At 39.0% G+C, this 19,191-nt stretch overlaps 1 protein-coding gene across 2 annotated transcripts; it reads left to right on the forward strand.

Annotated features, from left to right (window-relative positions):
• Positions 1-8,683: 8,683 nt before the first annotated feature.
• Positions 8,684-18,519, forward strand: acp1 (acid phosphatase 1). 2 transcript variants are annotated; one of them, XM_035617952.2, is made up of 6 exons: positions 8,684-8,793; positions 9,551-9,624; positions 10,591-10,704; positions 14,633-14,694; positions 15,582-15,687; positions 18,241-18,519. In XM_035617952.2, the coding sequence occupies exons 1-6, from the start codon at positions 8,751-8,753 to the stop codon at positions 18,316-18,318; spliced, it is 477 nt and encodes a 158-aa protein (XP_035473845.2). In that variant the 5' UTR covers positions 8,684-8,750; the 3' UTR covers positions 18,319-18,519. The 2 variants fall into 2 exon arrangements, with proteins under 2 accessions (XP_035473845.2, XP_035473846.2); XM_035617953.2 differs by lacking the exon at positions 10,591-10,704 and adding an exon at positions 10,774-10,887.
• Positions 18,520-19,191: the final 672 nt, after the last annotated feature.

The raw sequence follows: 19,191 nt of genomic DNA on the forward strand, positions 1-19,191 counted from the left end.
ATGTACCAAATTGTTAATTTGACCACTCCTAATGTTTTTGCTATCTCTCCGATAAGTATTTTTGGCCTCCTTCACTCAACACATCGCATCGACACTCTTTGGACCTGAGGGTTTCTATTTAACAGCTACCAAATGCAATTTCAACACTTAGAACCAACTCCAGACTTGGAATCTTCTAAATTTGTAATGGAATAACAAGAACCATGAAATTGCTTGTCAGTCAATTATTGAATTACTTACTGAGACTCTGAAAATGGAGGAACCATGTGTAAAAACAGCTCTAATTCTTAAAAGGTTAATGCAACACTTTTGTTGAACCAATTGAATTAAACCTGATACAATCACATCTTGAGTGCTTCATTTCAAAACCATTGTGGCAGTGTACAGAGGCAAAATTACAAAAATTGTGTCCAAAAACTGTCCAAATACTTATGGACCTGACTGTGTATATGTGTTTGCGTTTGTGTGTGTGTGTGTGTGTGTGTCGGTGGGTGTGTGTGTTTGTGTGTGCTTAGTGAGCGAAAGCAACAAGTGTGTGAGGTTACTAAAGCTTGTACACGTTTTTATAATACTCATTTGAAACTACAAAAATCCCACGCATTAACACGGTATTCAGAAAGTATGTCGAAACCCTCTTGGCTTACAATGGCTGCAAGATCAAGGTTTGAATGCAATGGATCGAAATTAAAGAAGAAATTTGCAAATCCCGTCATAAAAACGAAAGGGTAACAACTGAATCCCTGTTCTCTGCTTCCTTGTGTAATTGGAAACATTCATTGAATGTCAATGTAAAACATCTGCGTCAAACTGAGCCACAAAGTTACCAATCGCCAGGTTGACTTGTTCGAAAGGCAGAGGGCAGCACTTGAATACACCGGGTGAAAGTCATTAGACTGAAGTATTGCATGCCTTCGGCTTGATTACCTTACAAGACTGAATCAGATTCAAATCCTTACCTACTCTCTTTTAAGAGCAAACCTCTCCCACTGAATTTGTTACTGCAATGAAAAGCAAGACATCTTTGTTATTTTTAACAAAAAATAACATTATCTAGTTGTTAGTTTAAAGGAGGACTGACAGAGAAATCAGTGACCTCAAGACCTTTTATTGTTTCCTTTCAAAATCCTTTAAGTGGACACATGTTTTTTCGGTGTTTGTACAAAATCATCATACCACATCTGGCTTTCGTGTTGATTGGATTTGTTCAGCCGTGTGATTTCTTTTGACTGGCTTCCCTAAAATCAGTGCGAACTGTTCATTTGGGGATTCGGCAGTGTTTACTTATACTTTATCCTTCCTTGATCTCCGCTTCAAGTGAATCATGATGTCCTTGAAATAAGTTCTGAAGTCTGATGTGTCTGAAGTCTGATGCATGCAGGAGGTGTCACTATGATTAATGACTCCTCAAAGGGATGACAAGGTTAAGAGGCTGTGGAAGGATCAGGAATATGAGGTGGACACGTATGTTGTTGATAAATTCCTTTAAATATTTTTTTTCAGGAAATTGTCTTATTTTGATATATTTGCCTATTGATTTAGGTGGAATCATTGCTATGAATCACTGCGCAACACACTTGTCAAAAATATTATATAGCTTTATAAACACGTGTCTGCGATAATCAATATTTTTATATTGACAAAAAAAACTGTACACTACCTACCCAGCACCACACAACAGACACACAAAGTCAGAGTCTGATATTTCCCTCAGAGACCAAATTTTTTTTTGCTTAAAGGTGACAGATTATTGAATTTACACCTCCTGTTGTGTTCTTTGGCTCAGGGTTGCGGGCAGACACGCTCTCACAAACTCCTCTGTCACATCTTTTGGAAGAAGATGTTGGAGTTGGAGAAACAAAGTGCAGCAGCACTGTTTACGATCATTTAACATGTCAGACTGATTGATCAAATCTGCTTAATTGGAAAGGAAGAAGGGAGCAGACTCAGGGAGAGAGAGAGAGAGAGAGAGAGAGAGACAAAACATGGACACCATCAGTTATTTTACCCCTAGAGCCTTCTCACTTTTATTCAATTCTTAACTTATGTTGCTGGTTGGGAAAAAAAACATATTCAACACTTGCAGGACTGCGTCATCTGCTAATTGTGTTTTTAATGATTCATTCACAATAATAAACATCCATCCTTGAGGCGTGAATGAATCTGCCTGACTCGAATAAAAAATGGATTGCACATTATTAGACATAATTGCTGCAGGCATCCTTGACTTTTATTGTTTGAGTGTTATGTAAAGTACCTGATAATTGGTGATTATGCATTCAGTGCTAATTTCCAGGAATATAAGGTCAACATCACCTCCCACTCAGTTAGTCAGAGGCTATTAATCAGTCTCATCTTACTGTATGTCTGAAAAGAACTGTTTGGAAAAACACTGAACTGTTTTTCTATTGCACATGAAATATTTTAAATTTCTCATTTCTTATAACTTTTTTCTGTGACAGAGGACAGAAACCCTCATGAAGAGAATACATTTTATTGACAGAAGAATGGACATTAGGAGGTGAAGACATTTAAATCTGCTCTTATCAACATTTTATACTTGCAAAGGATCAAATAACAATATTTAGCCTAGTGTGAAAGATGCCACTCATAGTGATGGACCCACAGAGAATTATCACCTGATGCTCAGCTGTACCAAGCATTGTCTCACAGGTGAACTGTCTTGGTCAGAGTGCCATTACATGCTGTTTTATTACAATCGGGGCCACAAACATCAATTGAATAGATGTTAAAAGTTAAAAGGTCTCACCGGTGCGGCACAGTAATCAGCCAGTGCACCGGAGGTAGACCAACCATGAAGAACTAACATACAGACAAAACCACTTTTTCCACTAACAGAAAATTACCAAAACTACCATGAGTACCACAGCAGACTTTTATGATATTAATCTCCTTGGCAGAGGTAACAACATAAAATAAGCGACAACCAGCACTTTGCCTTGCAATTGCCAACATGGTGCTGGACTATAATGTGCACAGGAATGACCACAGCAGCAGGAATGAAACTGACCCACCTGTGCTCCATGAACCTTGCCAGGCCAAATTTCACCTAGGTCCTTGTGTCACCCGCTACGTTAACGTAACTGTTTTGTTTTTTTCTCCCTGCTCTCATCTGTTTTCAACCAGAGTAGGCTGCTGGTTTCAGTTAAAAAGCTCCCAAAACCCCACTTTTTCGCTACCAGCCCAGCACCAAACAGCAGACAGTGTTAGTGACAAGATGGTGAAGCATTTACCTGCTAAAGAGCCAGATATTTGCCTCAGGAATTAGAGGAAATTCAGAACAGAGCCAAAACGGAGTGATCATTAGACTTAAAGGGGCAGTAAGCGATTTTGGAGAAAGCTTCTCTCTCCTTGTTGTTGTTGATGATTTTACATGCACTGAGCGGCCGAGAACCCACCGACGGGATAGCCCCGATGGGTCTCTGCTCACACCGACCCATGCAAGGTTACCTAAAAGGCATAAAAACCCTGTCGTCCCAGCAGCCTCACTCTCACTCAAGATAGTGTTATACCCCATCTGCTAGTACGCGAGAGACAACTTGTCCACGTGTTTATTTTGTGGACAAGTGAACTCTCTTAGAAGGTGTTCGTGAAGCTCTGTGCTGACGCCTGTGTCCAAAACAATACGCGTCCATGGTGTCCACAGCTGTGTATGTGAATGCTTGCGAGGTAGAATACTTGAGGCCTTATAATTTATGCAAAGGCCCACGAGGGTCTGCGTGACTATGATCTTTAAAACATTATCTGAGGCGCTCAATATTGATTTCCAACCCAATGCAGTAGCAGTTATATTCGGTATCACAGACCGAAAACATTCCATAGTAAGAAAAAAAATTATAAAAACATATTGGGCTTTGTGACACTGCTTGCACGTAGAACGATATTATTACATTGGAAATCAAAAAACCCTCCCAAAGCATCTTTTGTGGATGAGTGACCTGATGCACTTTATACAATTTGAGAAAATAAAATACTCACTTAGGGGGTCAAGGGACAAATTGTACTCCACCTGGGACCTGATTTTGACATACATAGGGAAACTATGTATGTTTCCCTATACATATCGGTGTAGATTGATGCAGGGCATGTCAGCATATAACATATAGTGTTTGTGAGTGTGTATGTGAACAAGTACATAACGACGTTTGGCACGGCTAAGTGTGTTGTCCTTGCTTACTAGTTTATTTATTTATTTTTATTTAAGATGTATCTATTTATCTATTTTCTTCTTTTTGTTATTCCAGGTGAGTGTACTACATGTTCAAATGCGTGGGGTGGTAGGGACGTATTTGTTGTTTGTGTGTGTATGTAAACAAAAAACAACAAAAAACTATGGATATGCTTGCTAAAGTGTTCATCAACATTTCCAAATAAAAAAATTATACAAAAAAAATCAAATAGTCTGGTGTAAACAATAGTTTCATCATTTTCTAATTAAAACAGGTTCGTTATTTATATTTCCATTTATTTTGAATATAAACAAGAAAATCCCAATTTATTAGATATATACATTTTGCAGGCTAATAAGCATAAACACAAGTGCAGTTTCTTTGAAAATACTGCCACTCCACTATTTTCTGTATTCATATTGAAGTGATTAAAATCTTTCACTGTGTTGAGAAATTGCAACACACTGGGGATAAAAACAGTTACATTAAAATATCAAAAACAAACTTTGCAAGTAATGAGAGCCATACTTGAAGGAAGAAAGCAATATATGTAGTCTCGAATTAGTATACATAGCAAATTATTCTTACATCTTAAATTATAGTAGACCTGGATTTCACAACGGTTAGTTCTGCATTTGTACTTGTCTTAGCTTATACATATGTATGTCCAGAACAATTCCCTATACATTTAAGCATGTCATGCACAAATAGTTGGGTTGTTGCTCATTACCAACCGACTCTTCCATTCACATCTGCAACTGTGAGCGAACCCTAAACATCCTATTCTCTTGGCAATTGGGAACTAATGGTTACATGTTGCCCAGATTATAATAACACTTGTGTTTAAAACAAATCCTTGCATGACTAATAGACTTTGAGTGCCGTGTGAATGTAAAGCCAACGGAATTAAATGGAAGCATGCCCAATAGTCAATTGGATTTTCTGTACAAGAACATCTGTAAATTCATCGCTCAAATGCCTCATAATGTGGAGAAGATGAAAAGAAAAAGGTGGAATGTCAAGTCACAAAAAGGGGAATGGTTGTAATTGACTACACATCAAAGCAGAGCCAAGAGTCAAAATTTGATGTGTTTTTCACCATACAAGACAAGTAAAATATTTTCAGAGTGCAAATTCCTAATGCACGGTTTATTCCAATATGCCCCCTTCCATTCATCCATGATCTATTCCACTTATTCTTTGAAGGTGGCATTGACATTGGGAGGCAGGCTACAGTTGATCAGTCCATCACAGAGATGACAAAATGCTTGTGTCAAATAAAGCACTACATTTATTGTCTGCTATTTTATTTGAGTGTCCAAACAATCCCACAATCCCGCAATGCAACATGATGACTTGACAGTGATAAATAGGCGATTTTATTGGGAGTAGTGAATGAGTTTCTTACAAAGCCTACTTTTTTCGTTCCATTGTGCAATTTTTGAGGGCTCTACATAGTGGATGAATTTACTCAGTTAGAATGCAGGTCCGCTGAGAGTGTGCTGTGCTCTGCGTTGCAAGAATGAGTGCAGCCCTAAAAATATAATTTTGAAAAACACACATTTAAAGACAGAAGCTCAGGCAATGTCAGGTGCAGTTACATGTGGATGACACGTAAGGGGTCCAGCTTGCTTTTTTATTGTGGTTGGCTCCCCTACATACAGGGTTATTTTATTCAGTTGTGCTTTGGACTACGTGTTCCACTGGGCTTCGCAACACCTGGTGGCAACACCTTGCTGAGAACCCAAATACATGGGGAAGTTATGGCTAACGAAGCATTTGTTGTTGGTCCGGGATGCTGGTCTATTAGCCCAATCAGAAAGCCAATAAAAGTTGTCAAAAATTGGGGAGCAAGGGGAAAATATAGTTCCCCAGTAACTAGTCAGCATAGGCACCCAAATCCTAAACTATTCAATGCCTCCGACACACTCATGTGTGTTTTTTTTCTGATGGATTAAGCGGATGACTTGTCATTCATCCAGTAGAATAACTCAGAATTACTCATTTAGAACCTTTTGTTTTATTACTATGAACTGAGAAAACACTCATTTCGATCCAAGTCACGAAAGAGGGCGGTTTGGGGGAGGAGCTTGTCCCGAATATATTTACTCTCTCTGCATCTGCATCTCATTGTTAAATGTAAGACATTTCTTCCTCTTACCCGCTCCCCCCCAATCCCAGCACACATCATTATACAGAAACAAACATCCTCAGACATTCCTCGGAGGCTAATCATAGACACAAGCCTCTCTCAATGAAACAGTGACAGTAATTTTAAAAGCAAACATTTAAAAAAAGAAAGAAAACAGACCTAAACCGTAAATCAGCAAATGATTCACTGGGAAATCTTTTTTTCTTCTGCTCTTGACAGTGCATGCACAATCACTCCACAATCCTCTGTCCTTTTTAAGTTGGGTACATTTTGAGCATTTTTTTGTCACAGTCCTCCTTTCCATTCAAGATTTTTCTTTCTTCTCTTCTTCATTGGTTCTCGTTACAAACAGTCCTCAGCACTGGAGAAGCAGAAGACCCAGACTAAAAACACCATGGAAAGTCAGTTAAGTAGTTGCAGAAAGCAACAGATGTTCAGCCTCAGATCTTGTTTGATCTTCTCTCAGTGCATTACACCAGGTAATATGCTGGAGGTTTATTTATTTATTTTTGGTCTTTTTTTTTTTAACTTTTCTTAAAAATTCAGGAGGTTTATTTATTTGGCCTCTACTTCTCTGGTGGTTCTCTTCAGTCTGTCTGCCAGTGCTGCACGTCTAGTACAAGATGATTTTAGGGCTGCAGTTAAGGACATCATGAATTAAATGCTGTTGTATTTATTCAATCGCCAGGACTTGTTGTAGATCATTACAAGTCCAACATTACTCTTTCCATCATGGCTTCCAGTAACCTCCAGATGTGTGGCTGAGCATCATTAGGATGTTGTGGTTGCATTTCATCCTGATTGACATCACCCTAAGGGTGACAACACTAAAGCTACACTTCATTGCTTTTCACGTTTCACGTTTTCCTTTCATCTTTTATTTTTGTTGGCATCACAAACACCAACATACTTACAAGGTAAGAAAATGGACAACTGACATTAAAAACCACACTCCAGTGTAAACAGATGAGGCGTGTAAAGAGGGTTTGTTTGGTCTTACTTGCGTCAATGGGAGTGGGTTAAACTTCCACTATCAACGAAAATAACATTATACTATTGACATCACAGATTTCCTTTTACCCTTGAGGCGTAATGGATTATGTAGTGCATGTGGTTTAATGGACACTTTTGCCTTACATCAAACTTTAAGATAAAATTTGACATTTTTCCCAGTTTGTGCAGCTCTTGTACTCCACCGCCACAGATTCAGGTCAAAACAACTTAATTGTGAGACCAATGCCAGATGAAGACCATTAGCCAAAAGGCTTTGGATACAATAATGTTGTTCTTACTACTGACATAAAAAATGACTCTCTTCATAGACTAACATAAATATCCAATTATCAAACTCATCAAACCTTTTTCTTTCGTTCGGCAATCAAGACTTTAATGATAATGTGAGACAAATGCTCATATCACAGTAAACGCATGAAAGAATGTGATACAACACTTAGTAATCCGCTGGTGAAAATATCTTACTCTCTCTGGGTCCAGGATTTTGTCATGACCTGTGTATTTCAAACCAGGACTCAGCAAAGCATTATAAGGAATCTATACATTACGAACATTATGGCTTAAGGTCCATGGGACTCTTACAGTCTCAAGCACATATTTGCCAATGTTTTACTCTGACTTCTTAAAGTGTGGATTGACAGTTGATTTACACTTGTTAATGGATTGCCTGTAGCCAGGTTGCGTCTCTAATTTTCATCGAGGAGGGATCTAAGACGTTCCTTCATGAGATGATAAAGGGAGCCTTTTCTCCCTGTAAGTTCAACATTTATTATCAACACTTCAAAGCTTGGGGTTGACTAATCTAGCAATAAAATAAAAGTGATTGCTACAGGCTGGTGAGCAAGATTTGCATATGTTTCAGATCACCACAAATTTGTTCTTTCCTGTCTGGCAAAAACATTACTTTTTTATCAAGTAGATACCAATGGAAGGGTTTGTAAGAGCGAGTCATTGCAACAAGAATGAACCTGTGCAGTCTACAGATTCATATATGAACAAAGTGCGACTATATTATCACATATAAGACTGCAATACTATTACTGAGGCATTACCATTTTAAGGTTATAGTTGAGGGAAAGGGACTGAGGTACCTGAGGTGAGGTGAGAGACGTGAACAGATATGTGGGAGAGGGGAAGATGAAAAGCTTGGGCTTCACACTGTTTAAAATAGTGACAAGGAAGAATATTGTTATTTGAGAAGGGAAACTTGAAAGGTGGATCGTCTAAATCTAAATATAGGCTGAATGTATGTGGCGAAAATATAATCATTCGGGGCTGCAATTCAATCCCGACCTGAGGGGGCAGCAGTGTGCCACCATACTTCCGGTCTGCCGGAAATATAGAGGAAGAAGAAGAAGAAGAGTAGGAAGAAGAAGACGAAAAAGAAGAGTGAAAACATGGCAGGCAGTAGTTCGAAGTCGGTTTTATTCGTTTGCCTTGGTAAGGGGACGTATTTAATTGTGCTTACAAGCTGCTTTTTGAAATATTAAACCCACTACTGTACACTTCACTAGTTTATAATGTCGTAGTTATGTATTGGGGCATTGTGAGGTTAGCGCTACCCGACATGTTTTAGCTAGCTCAGTTATGAAACTTTTACTATTATATGAATGACTGTGAACTGATACACCTCGAGTTTGTAGAAACGCTGAGTAACGTCACGCTGATTAATTTGAAAGATGTGCGTTTCGTCACGTAATAATAATCTCAGTTGGCGGCAGGTCAGAGTCCAGCCTGAGGGTCGTTCGCCATGTAACTCTTCGCTGATCCGCAAAGTTCTTCTTAATCGTCAAGTGAAGTTGTCAACACTGTGATGCTCTGCAGGAAACCTGCGCCACTCAAGTGACCAGCAGGCATGCGCTTTGAAAAAGCAAGCAGTGATTTCCCGGTTGTACTAAAAGAGAAAAAACGTGGATGAGTTTATGATGTCAAGTTGTTGTTAGAAGCTGCGAGATTAAAAGGAAATGTGTCGCATTTGTAGCTGGACTGGTGGTGGGCAACATGGATTAGGCTGATTATTGAAGTGAGGAAAAATTAAACTCAAACTCCTGCAGCAATAAAACGTTAAGAAATAAGCGTGCAAAGTGCTGTTTTGTTGTCAGATGTACTGTGTAATGTATCTGAATATTTCATAGTTTAAAAAAAGTATTGCTCTAGGTGAACCCCTGATGTGACTTATTTAATTTGTGTTAAACAGGGAACATTTGCAGATCCCCCATCGCTGAAGCAGTCTTCAGGAAGATGGCAACAGAAGCTGGCGTTGTTGATAAGGTAATGTCACCTTTAATTTATTATTACGTATTCTAAAGCATACATGCTCATTTTGTTAATTCTTTCCGTGGGAGTATATAATTCACTATAACTGTCAAATTGGCAACAGAAATAATATAGAGATGAGAGCACTCAATCAAAAAAGTTTCACAACCAAACCAGTTCTGCATGTTCTAATTAAATTTGTTAGATACTGTAGCAAGAAAGATAATGTGAACCTCGTGGCATTGCGTGATTTTTCAGAATTAATTTGTCATGAAGTGAAAGAAGTACAGACAAACACTATGTGCGGAAGCCAACAATGAAAAGTAGGAGTTCAAGTATCTAAAACCAACACTTTCAATCTTGTTTCATTGATTGGAATTCTTTAACTCCTGATTCTATTTAGTTTTTGTTGATGTTATTAGCCGAGGGGTTAACACATACTTTTTCTAATCTAAAACTGGATGTTTGTTTGCTTATTCAATATGGACACGTACAATATGACAATTTTTGTGTTATCAGTTCGAATCTATTGTTTGGTCATTATTGTATCTCAGATGACCATAGTTTAGACAATTACTATGCCCAAATGTGGATAAGTTTGAATGGCTCACATACTCTTATTTACACTATTAAATTTTGTATATATTACTATAACATCTCTTTCTTTTTAAACAAGCATTCCCCTAAATTTTTGTACTTTTTCTTCCACCGATGTTTTTTGTTTTAAACCTTCTTTTATTTTGTTTCTACTCTGTAGCACTTTGAGATTGCTTTTTTTGGCAATGAAAAGTGCTCTATAAATGAAATTTATTATTATAATATTATTATTTACAGCTGCATTATTAATACGTCACTGCTAACCATTTTTCAAAGCGTGCTTCTGTTAACTATCGTTTACTGATATACTGATTTTAGCGAGAAATGGATTATTATTGGTGCTAGTAAAATCAGTTATTGTCCCCCATGCTCTGCTCTGCCTAGTGGAGGATAGACAGTGCTGCCACCTCCACCTATGAGATAGGAAACCCTCCAGACCACCGCGGCCAAGCCTGCATGAAGAGGCACAGTGTGCCAATGAGGCATGAGGCCAGGCAGGTATGACTACCCATCCTTACACTTCTTAGCAGTAGTTAGCGCCCCCTTTTTTGCTTTATGTTGTTGCAGTGGGTCATAGACAGTGGTGCCACATCCGACTGGAATATAGGCAGCTCACCGGATGCCCGTGGTCTGGCCTGCCTCAGGAATCATGGCACTGAGACAAGCCACAGGGCCCGACAGGTACAACCAGACGTCCCGTGGCTTTTTCTCACCTCACTGTCATTTGTGTGTATGAGTGAAGTTGGTAAGATGATATCTTATAGACATCCACCTGCTCTTGCCCCAACACTTAGCATATGACTAGCACACTACCCATTTGCTTTAAAACAGGATGCGTCAAACTGTTATATTACTGGGCGTAACAAGTTCAACTTGATTGCTCTGTCAAAACGAGCACAAATTCATCTGAAGAAGCTATCTAAAGTCCAGACACAGGTGACTTTTACGTTGCCATAACGTTACAGTAGTTACTCCATGCTTCTTGTTATTGTTTCCTGTGTCTTGCTTCCTTTACCTGTGGTATTGACTGTTTTTATTGGATTTTTGCCTGCTCCCCACTGGATTCGTTGGCCTGTTTTTCGCCGCTCTTTCTGGTTTTTGACTCTTGTCTGCCTCAATTCTCCGTAGGCCCTCTGGCCTTGTCCCTTTGTGTTTTATATTAAATCATTGAAGTGAATATGCTCAGCCTGAACATCTGCATTTGGGCCCTTTCCCTGCGTTTGCTTGCACCAGTTGTGACATTCATAGAAAAACCAAACGCCAGTGTAACGATACCATATGTTCAGTTCCTTATTTTCTCAGCAAATAAAATAAAAAGTAGTACATTTGTAAATTGATTGTAAATTGTATTTTGTTAACACCCTATAACACACAACATAACAGACACTACGTAGACTGTTGCAAGTATGAAAAGATCCATTGAGAGTATAACGCTAGTTATGCCACAGTGTTTTCCCATACCTCTTTGACATTGTCGAATTTGTCTTTTTACAGTTTCATAATGATCTGAAATTGTTTTTACACATCTCAAACTGACATGAAGGACCTCTTACGTGGTGTGGGATCACTAACTTCAACTTGGAGAACAAGAGTAGGCCGACAGCGCCGCACACACTTCTACAAAGCCAATGGCACAAAACAGATTTTTTATTTTATGTTGAGTGTTAGTGTTAGATTTTCGGGTCATTGTGAAACTTTGCCATGCCAAATTAGACTACTATAGGATGGAAGTTTGGTGAAAATCTGTTCATGCATTGTTGAGTCATTTTGTACACGCGTGAAAATGGTTGAAAACGTTACCCTGCTTGCGCAGCAATGCTAGTACACAGGGTAATTATTTAGCAATGCAATCCTTCATTGACAAATGCTTTTTTTGGTATAGCAGTTGTTGCTTATGTGCTTCCTTCTGACTGCCAAGACAAAAAAACAAAACATTTATATTGAATATTGGTGGGAACTAAGATGTTATTTTCCAGTCTAGTTTCCAGGTTTAAATCAGGTTAACCTGGTCTTCAGGTCCGAGCACCAGCTTGAGACACGTTTTGTTTTTCCACCTGTACTTGTGTGATTGCAGGTTTTATTCTACACTGCTATGTAAAATAATGGCACCCGTAGCGTGTATGAAATACTGATGAAGCCAATCAATCATTGTTTCGTATTGCAGAATGTGTTTTAAATCGTGAAAAACAGGCCTGAAATCACACCAAGATGTTTGTCCATGTAGGGCCTTCAGCCGTTATGATGTGCTGGTTTATCCTCAGTGCAACTCCTACTCCCCTGTGCACTTAAAACACTCTTCTTATGTTTCCCTGAGAGAACTCTGGGGTTTCACCCTATGCTTGAGATCTCATCTAATCTCCTCAAAGCTGGGGAGAGGCTCAACCCTTGGCTTAAACCCAGTCAAATCCACACAATGAGCTTTGACAAGCATTTTCTCTTTTCCTTCATCAGCCTTGCTCCCACCCTCCAATTTTTCCTTTCTGTCCCCTTAACTTCTGCAACCACCAGTAGCCCAACATACTGGCACACGGGGGAAATTGTTTTTTTTACAAAACATTTCTCAGTAGATTACATTTGTTATGATTATTTGATGCGTATCAAAAATTCCCAGCCAGACGTTAGATTTAGGAGGAAAGAAATTTTTCATTCCATACACCATCAATATGTTATTGTTGGGTCAACGCTGGAGGAATGAGCATCACTTTTAGCCAAAATACAATTGTATCCCGTTGAAAACACATTAATTTCACATCAGTCTTTCCCACCACCATTACATAAAGAAGTTAAAATATACTAAGTTCTGGGGCATCTTATTATCTGTAAACATTAGGTTCTTTGCCAGGAGATAGAAGTGTCACTGAAAAAACATTGTTTTTTTAACATGTAATCTCCTATTTAACATTTATGTTAAAGGATGAATAGAAGGATGGATGGATGGAGATCTTTATTGCCACTGTTATATGTACAATGAAATTTTGCGAGGAGCACGCCTGTAGATGCCTAATTAGTTAACACACACACAGATTAAACTTTAAATTAAAGGATAAAGTGTAAACTGGAAGCTATGGCTTGCATGAGGATTACCACTTACACAGTTAGTGTGAGAGAGTGAGATAGACAGGAGCTGAGAGATCAACAGCATCTGTGTTTATCAATGCCAGCGATTGTGTGAGACGGAGGGTGTGAGCGAGTACAAATACAATGATCAAGACTCGGGTGACTTACAGCCAGAAACTGTAGACATGGGAGTATAGGCTTTGTGCGACTCAACAGTCATAACAAACATCTGTTTATTCCTCTGCTGTTAAATGAATGTTGATTGAATATGACTATAACTCAACATCTGGAATATTGCACGAGTTCTATTCATGTCTTCCTCTTTTGTTCCTTTCTTCTCCCATGTGTCCCTCACTGCCCTTGCCTCTGTGAGGCATTCCTATAAATTGCCTCTCAAAACCCTAGAAAACTATTATGGCCCGGTACTGTCTGTTGTTGGTTTTTTTCTCTTCATTTTTTTCATTGCTGTGCTTGTTCCATTAAATCATCACCGAGAACAGTGAGCACTTTGCACAACAACTCTCCACATGTTTACAGATGTGAAGCTTAGATCCCTTTCATAACCCGGTTTCCTGGCGAATCCAGAATGATATCAAAGTTGTTATCCTTCAGATTTCAGGCCTGGTTGTTTTGGCCACACCCGTGGTAACCGTGGTGACGGCAAATGTGCTTTTATACCAAACTGTTTCTCTTCCAGAAAACAAAAACAAAGGGGTCACTGGTGTATCTGTTCACTACACAGCCAGACAACCTCAAGTTGTTTGAACAAGTCGTTCAGACGGCAATAATTGCAACCGCGATCCGATTCCACGCTGTGCACAGCTCAAACAGTTTTTCCACAGAACAGCAGAGCAAAGTAAAGTTGGCCACCTTGCTGAGGAGTAACAACTCTTCACGTAACAGCTCACTGTGGCCGCTCCGTCTTGTTTTTTTTGTTTTTTTTCCCCCCATGCAAAAATTGAAAATGATACACTGACGAAGAAATGGCAAACACATTGCACTTCCTGTGACTGGTTTTTGGTGTCACCCCATGTTTTTACACTTGAAAGCTTCAATGTGAAGCAGCTGCAGAAAATCTGAAGTTTGCATCAGCAGTAACTGATATGTGCCTCGTGGAGTATTTTTGTAAACAAAAAAAACGATCTTTACGGTCGGTGTTACTAACCAGACTCTGTTGTTCGTATGCCAGAGGTCTAACGGAGGTGTTAAATGCACTTGTACTACCACTTGTAGATCTTCTTGTGGAAGAGATTTTTTTTTTACTGCATAAGACTGAACCCTCGCTGACGGACTTGAGAGAGGCTCTGCAGGTGGTGCAGTTTCCACACTGAGCCAACATTAATATTTGCCTTGTCCTCCCCACTTCCAGGTGACCAAGGACGATTTCATGAGCTTTGAGTACATTCTCTGCATGGACGAGAGCAATTTGAGGTACACTATCTCAGCCTGCTGCTAAAGATGTTTAGATTTCTCTGTGAGTGTGCATCGTAGTTGGACGCACAGTCGATGAAAACGCTGGTGTCATGTGTTAAGTGTCCTGTCTTGTTCATAAAGGAGTTGCCATGGTTTAAAAAAAAAAAAACGTGTCTAAAAGGAGAGGTCAGGGCAAGTTGTCCTGCTAACGGTCTTGACAGTGATGTGTGCAACTCCTTCACATACACTGAAAACGTTGGTAACATTGAACTACAGCTAACTAGTAGGTGAATGCCTCCTTTTAATGAGCAATATCCTTTCTTAAGCTCTTTCCAAAGGTCAAGGGGGAGGGATATTTTTTGCTACTTTGAACGTTTAGGGATCATTTTGAGATCACATGCCTATGGCAGATCTGGTCTGTAAGCAGCTTACTGAGTTCCTTGGATGCCTCGTCTTTGCTCTTTGGGCAGCCCCCCCCCATCCCACATATTTTTTTTCCTCCACTAAGCTGACCAGACTGAGAAAATGAGACCTTGTCCAAGACAAAAGGCTAATCTATCCATGTTTAATTTGCTTTAACTGAACTGTTTGGGTTTTGTTTTTGGTTGTAAGATATGAGTGACTTTGAATTTGCATAAGCTTTAAGGTGTTTGACTGTTGTTATGTAAAGGAAGTCTGTTCCATATACATAGAAGCCAAAATTGTGGATTTGTTTTATTCCAAGTCTTTTAACCATGGCACAACAGCAAAAGGGAATGCAATTGAAGTCAATCTTCCTCTAAATACAAGATAAAAATATAACATTTGTTCCCTCGCTTCTCCCCCCAGATATCATGTGTTTGGTCCGTGTGTTTTCCTTGTTCCCTGCTCTTGGTAAAGTAACATACTTTCTCTTGTCTTCACAGCGAGTTGAATAGGAAAGCAAAGTCTGTGAAAAACTACCAAGCAAAGATCGAGCTTCTTGGTTCATATGATCCTCAGAAGCAGCGGATCATCCAAGACCCATATTATGTAAGTAGAGAGGACAATGCATTTAATCGTCTACAGTTTTTATTTCAATGCCAATGTTGTTCATGGTAATGAAAGAACATGTCAGTGTTCACCGTGTAACTGTACCACTGTCTGTCCCTTAATCACTGTCTTGCTGCTGCAAAAACTGACAAGTGTGCTTCATGTGTAGAAATCTGCAGCTGTAAATTTTTCCCAAAATACTTTTTCCCCAAACACATGTTTGTGCAGCTTCTTCTAAGAAGTACTGAGCCCAACTGTCTTTCCTTTTTAAAAATGAAAAATATTTTTTCTGTTTTTTCAGTATTACCATACATAATAAGAGCTACACTCAGGAGAGGGAAGTCAAACTACTGAAAGTTTCAATGAGATTTGTTGACAATAAGTATAACACAATGAAATATTTAATGAACCACCTTGATAATCAACATTGAAATGTTAGCCGCTTGAAATCAATGAAAGCAAGGTCGAAAACATCCTTATGTAACAAAGTAGAAGTAAAAAACTCATAAATGCAGTTATTCTACTTCATCAGCGCTGTATGGATGGGGTGTGGTCTGATGATTTGATTGATGGTGACCTGGCAACATACAAGTTGTCATACAAGTATCATCACATTTTCATCAGTGTTGCTAAATTCTGATTGGAGCAGGGAGGTTATGTACCTTTTTCTGAAACCTGCCAAAACAGTCCTTGTGTGGCTGCGCATCGGTTGAACATACTACATATCACCAGAGGGGTTTTTAAGTATGAGGAAAAGTAGATATATGACAATTCTGGAAAGAACATGTCTGTCTTCAGTTGCATGAGACGATTCACTCTCCACAGGGAGAGAAATGGGATCATTTCCGGGCATGTTTCATGAAATAAACAGCACCACAACAAAACAGAGTGGACTGCAGCAGTAAAGCAACAGCAGTCAGCTCCTTGCTCACTTGACCCAAATGCAAAAAATTTCAACCATCCAAAATCATTGTTATACAGCTTTCCCAGCCCGCTAAACAACGCCACGATAAATGATTTAGCTATTATTTAATTATGCGGACATGGTTGTGCAAAGTGTTTTCTGGTTTCCGATCAGTTTGCCTTTTCCCGCTTCATGGCTCAATCATCCCCTTTGTTCCCTATGTGCCTTCTCTGCAGTTAAAAGTCATGCCATTTCTGGGTTTTATCATCATGACGTTTATGAGCGGGGGAAATGGGGAGAGTAAATGATGGGGGCCTTTTTTTCATTAATGATGATAAGTTGTCAATAGACAGGTCATTTAAAAATAAATTCTAACCTCCCAAGGATATGCAATCGTTTTCATAATAAATGTAAATAAATAGTATTGATGCTTGAAAAGTCCCTTTGTGCTCTTGATGGAGAACGTGTGGCTTGAGCTCTGTTAATAACATTGCAATTGTGCCTCTGTTGTGGAACCAGGATCCCAAAATGAAACAGCCATCATATCAGTGATGTGGCTGGAAGATTATTTGTGGTCGACCACAATATGTGACTGGAGTCAGTTGTATTAATTTGTCTCATATTTTGGCTTTGAACATCATGCTTTCTCTTTGTGGTGATCAGCATGTGTATTGTCTTTGTGTAGATATTTTTGCCAACGGTCAGTGCGGTTCAGATTCTTTAAGAATATTGGGAAGTTGTCTCTTGAAATTAACCACATTTGCATGACAGTAAAGTGCAACGCAATCTAACGCCACCACGTGGAACAAGACTGAATAATCTAAACAACTATTCTGATGATCGATTCACCATCGTGCAGCTGGTAGAGCTTAGTGGGTTACACCACGGATTTTGGTGCAGAAGGGGGTTCGGTTTCGCATTCAGGACTTGGCTTAAAAAATCCAGTGTGGGCCCCTTGGCAAGGCCCTTTATGCTACCTGCCTCTGATATGTGACTGATTGTAAGTTGCTTTAGGCAAAGACATCAGCAAAATGAATGTAACAAAAATCAGGGAATATATTGGGGGGAAAAAATAATAACCAATGGAAATAATAATTAGCTGCAGTTGTGTTGTTGTTATTGCACAGGCTTATGAAAATCTTGAAATTATTTCATTTTGAATAATTGAAGTCATTGGGAACCAATACATGATCAGATTCCCTCAGGACAATTTTACAATTTGTGTTTTTTATGAAATAGTAGAAATAATTCACTGGTTGGGTGAGAAACTGACATTTTCACACCACATCACAGAGTCGGGCTCGACATGTCTGCAGCATATTGGATATCTGTTTCTTTCAAGTCTTTCCCACCAGTTAAAAACACACTTGTGTGAGTGTTTTGACCTTTTTATAATGGTAATCAAAGTCCAAATCATTTAAAACAATATTTATTAAGAATGCCTTGCCACAAAAAACCCATTAGGCCATTACCCCATTGTAATAATGTTTTTTTTTTTTTTTTTTTGTAATCTTTGGTCATTGTTTGTTTTTCTCACTGAATGGTTTTTGCCCCAAAAATGATATGTGGGGAGAGCCCTAATGATTCAACAGTTAGGCTGAAATGTATTCTAATCTCCATTTTATTTTTCTTTATGTTCTATCTCCTAGGGAAGTGACGAAGACTTTGGAAAGGTGTACGAACAGTGTGTACGCTGCTGCAAAGCCTTTCTGGAGGCAAACTCCTAACAACAAAGGAAACAGTCCTTCCTAAAATCTATAGGATAAACCCTGAATAATCAACCCAAACAATGTTTTGGCCGTGTCACACAAGCACTCATCACTATCACCCTGTTGTGGATGTCGCTGAAAGGACTGTGTGTCTTTGTGTCATTTCTCCGTGGACGAGTTTGTAGACTTAATGAAATAAAAGAAGTAAGTTCATCTTTATACTTTGAATGTCCTCATTTTTTATATGAATGGAAATTTCCGGCAGATCTTGGGTATATTGATGGATTCTTGATCGCTAGGCGAATTTCTCTGCACTATTTTGAGTTTTGTCTCCAACGGAGATATTCAAACAAATACAAGCCATCGGGAGTGTTCTTAAAAGTTGCTCTGCTGTGCGCTATTAGCCAACTACTACCTAAATGGTGGTAATTACATAAAGGACTCATTGCCAACAGCAATTTGCCATTCTTTGTTATTCGCTTCCACATAGTAGAGTTGTAGTTTCATTGCAGGGCTGTAAAACATTAAAGAACGGTGAAATTAAAGGGAAGATGAACTAAATAGTGACTGGAGGGTTTGTTGAAGAATTTAGTTTGAGGGGTAGTTTTCATGTCCGTGTATGTGCTGCAACTGCAATGTGTCAGGCAGAGCTTGACTATTTGGTTCCAAAAAAGAAAAAAAGGGAAATATGTTTCTGAGTTTTTGACACTAATGTCTCCTAATGCCAGGCGATATAAGCAAGCAAGGTGCCACCTAGCGTAGCAAGCTACCGGTACAAATATACCCACCCAGATATACTATAAACATATATATATATAATTTAGTGTATAGTTATGAGTGGCATCTGGCTCTCTGAAAGAAATCTAATGAACATTTATTCAAACTAGGTCA

Source organism: Scophthalmus maximus, chromosome 18, assembly GCF_022379125.1.
Source record: "Scophthalmus maximus strain ysfricsl-2021 chromosome 18, ASM2237912v1, whole genome shotgun sequence".
NCBI lineage: Eukaryota > Metazoa > Chordata > Actinopteri > Pleuronectiformes > Scophthalmidae > Scophthalmus > Scophthalmus maximus.

What these genes read in the sequence shown, in the direction of transcription:
- acp1 (XM_035617952.2), top strand. Translation starts at nt 8,751, where the DNA reads ATGGCAGGCAGTAGTTCGAAGTCGGTTTTATTCGTTTGCCTTG. An exon ending in ATGGACGAGAGCAATTTGAG is followed by an intron (nt 14,695 to 15,581) that starts GTACACTATCTC and finishes TTGTCTTCACAG; the next exon opens with CGAGTTGAATAGGAAAGCAA. An exon ending in TCATCCAAGACCCATATTAT is followed by an intron (nt 15,688 to 18,240) that starts GTAAGTAGAGAG and finishes TCTATCTCCTAG; the next exon opens with GGAAGTGACGAAGACTTTGG.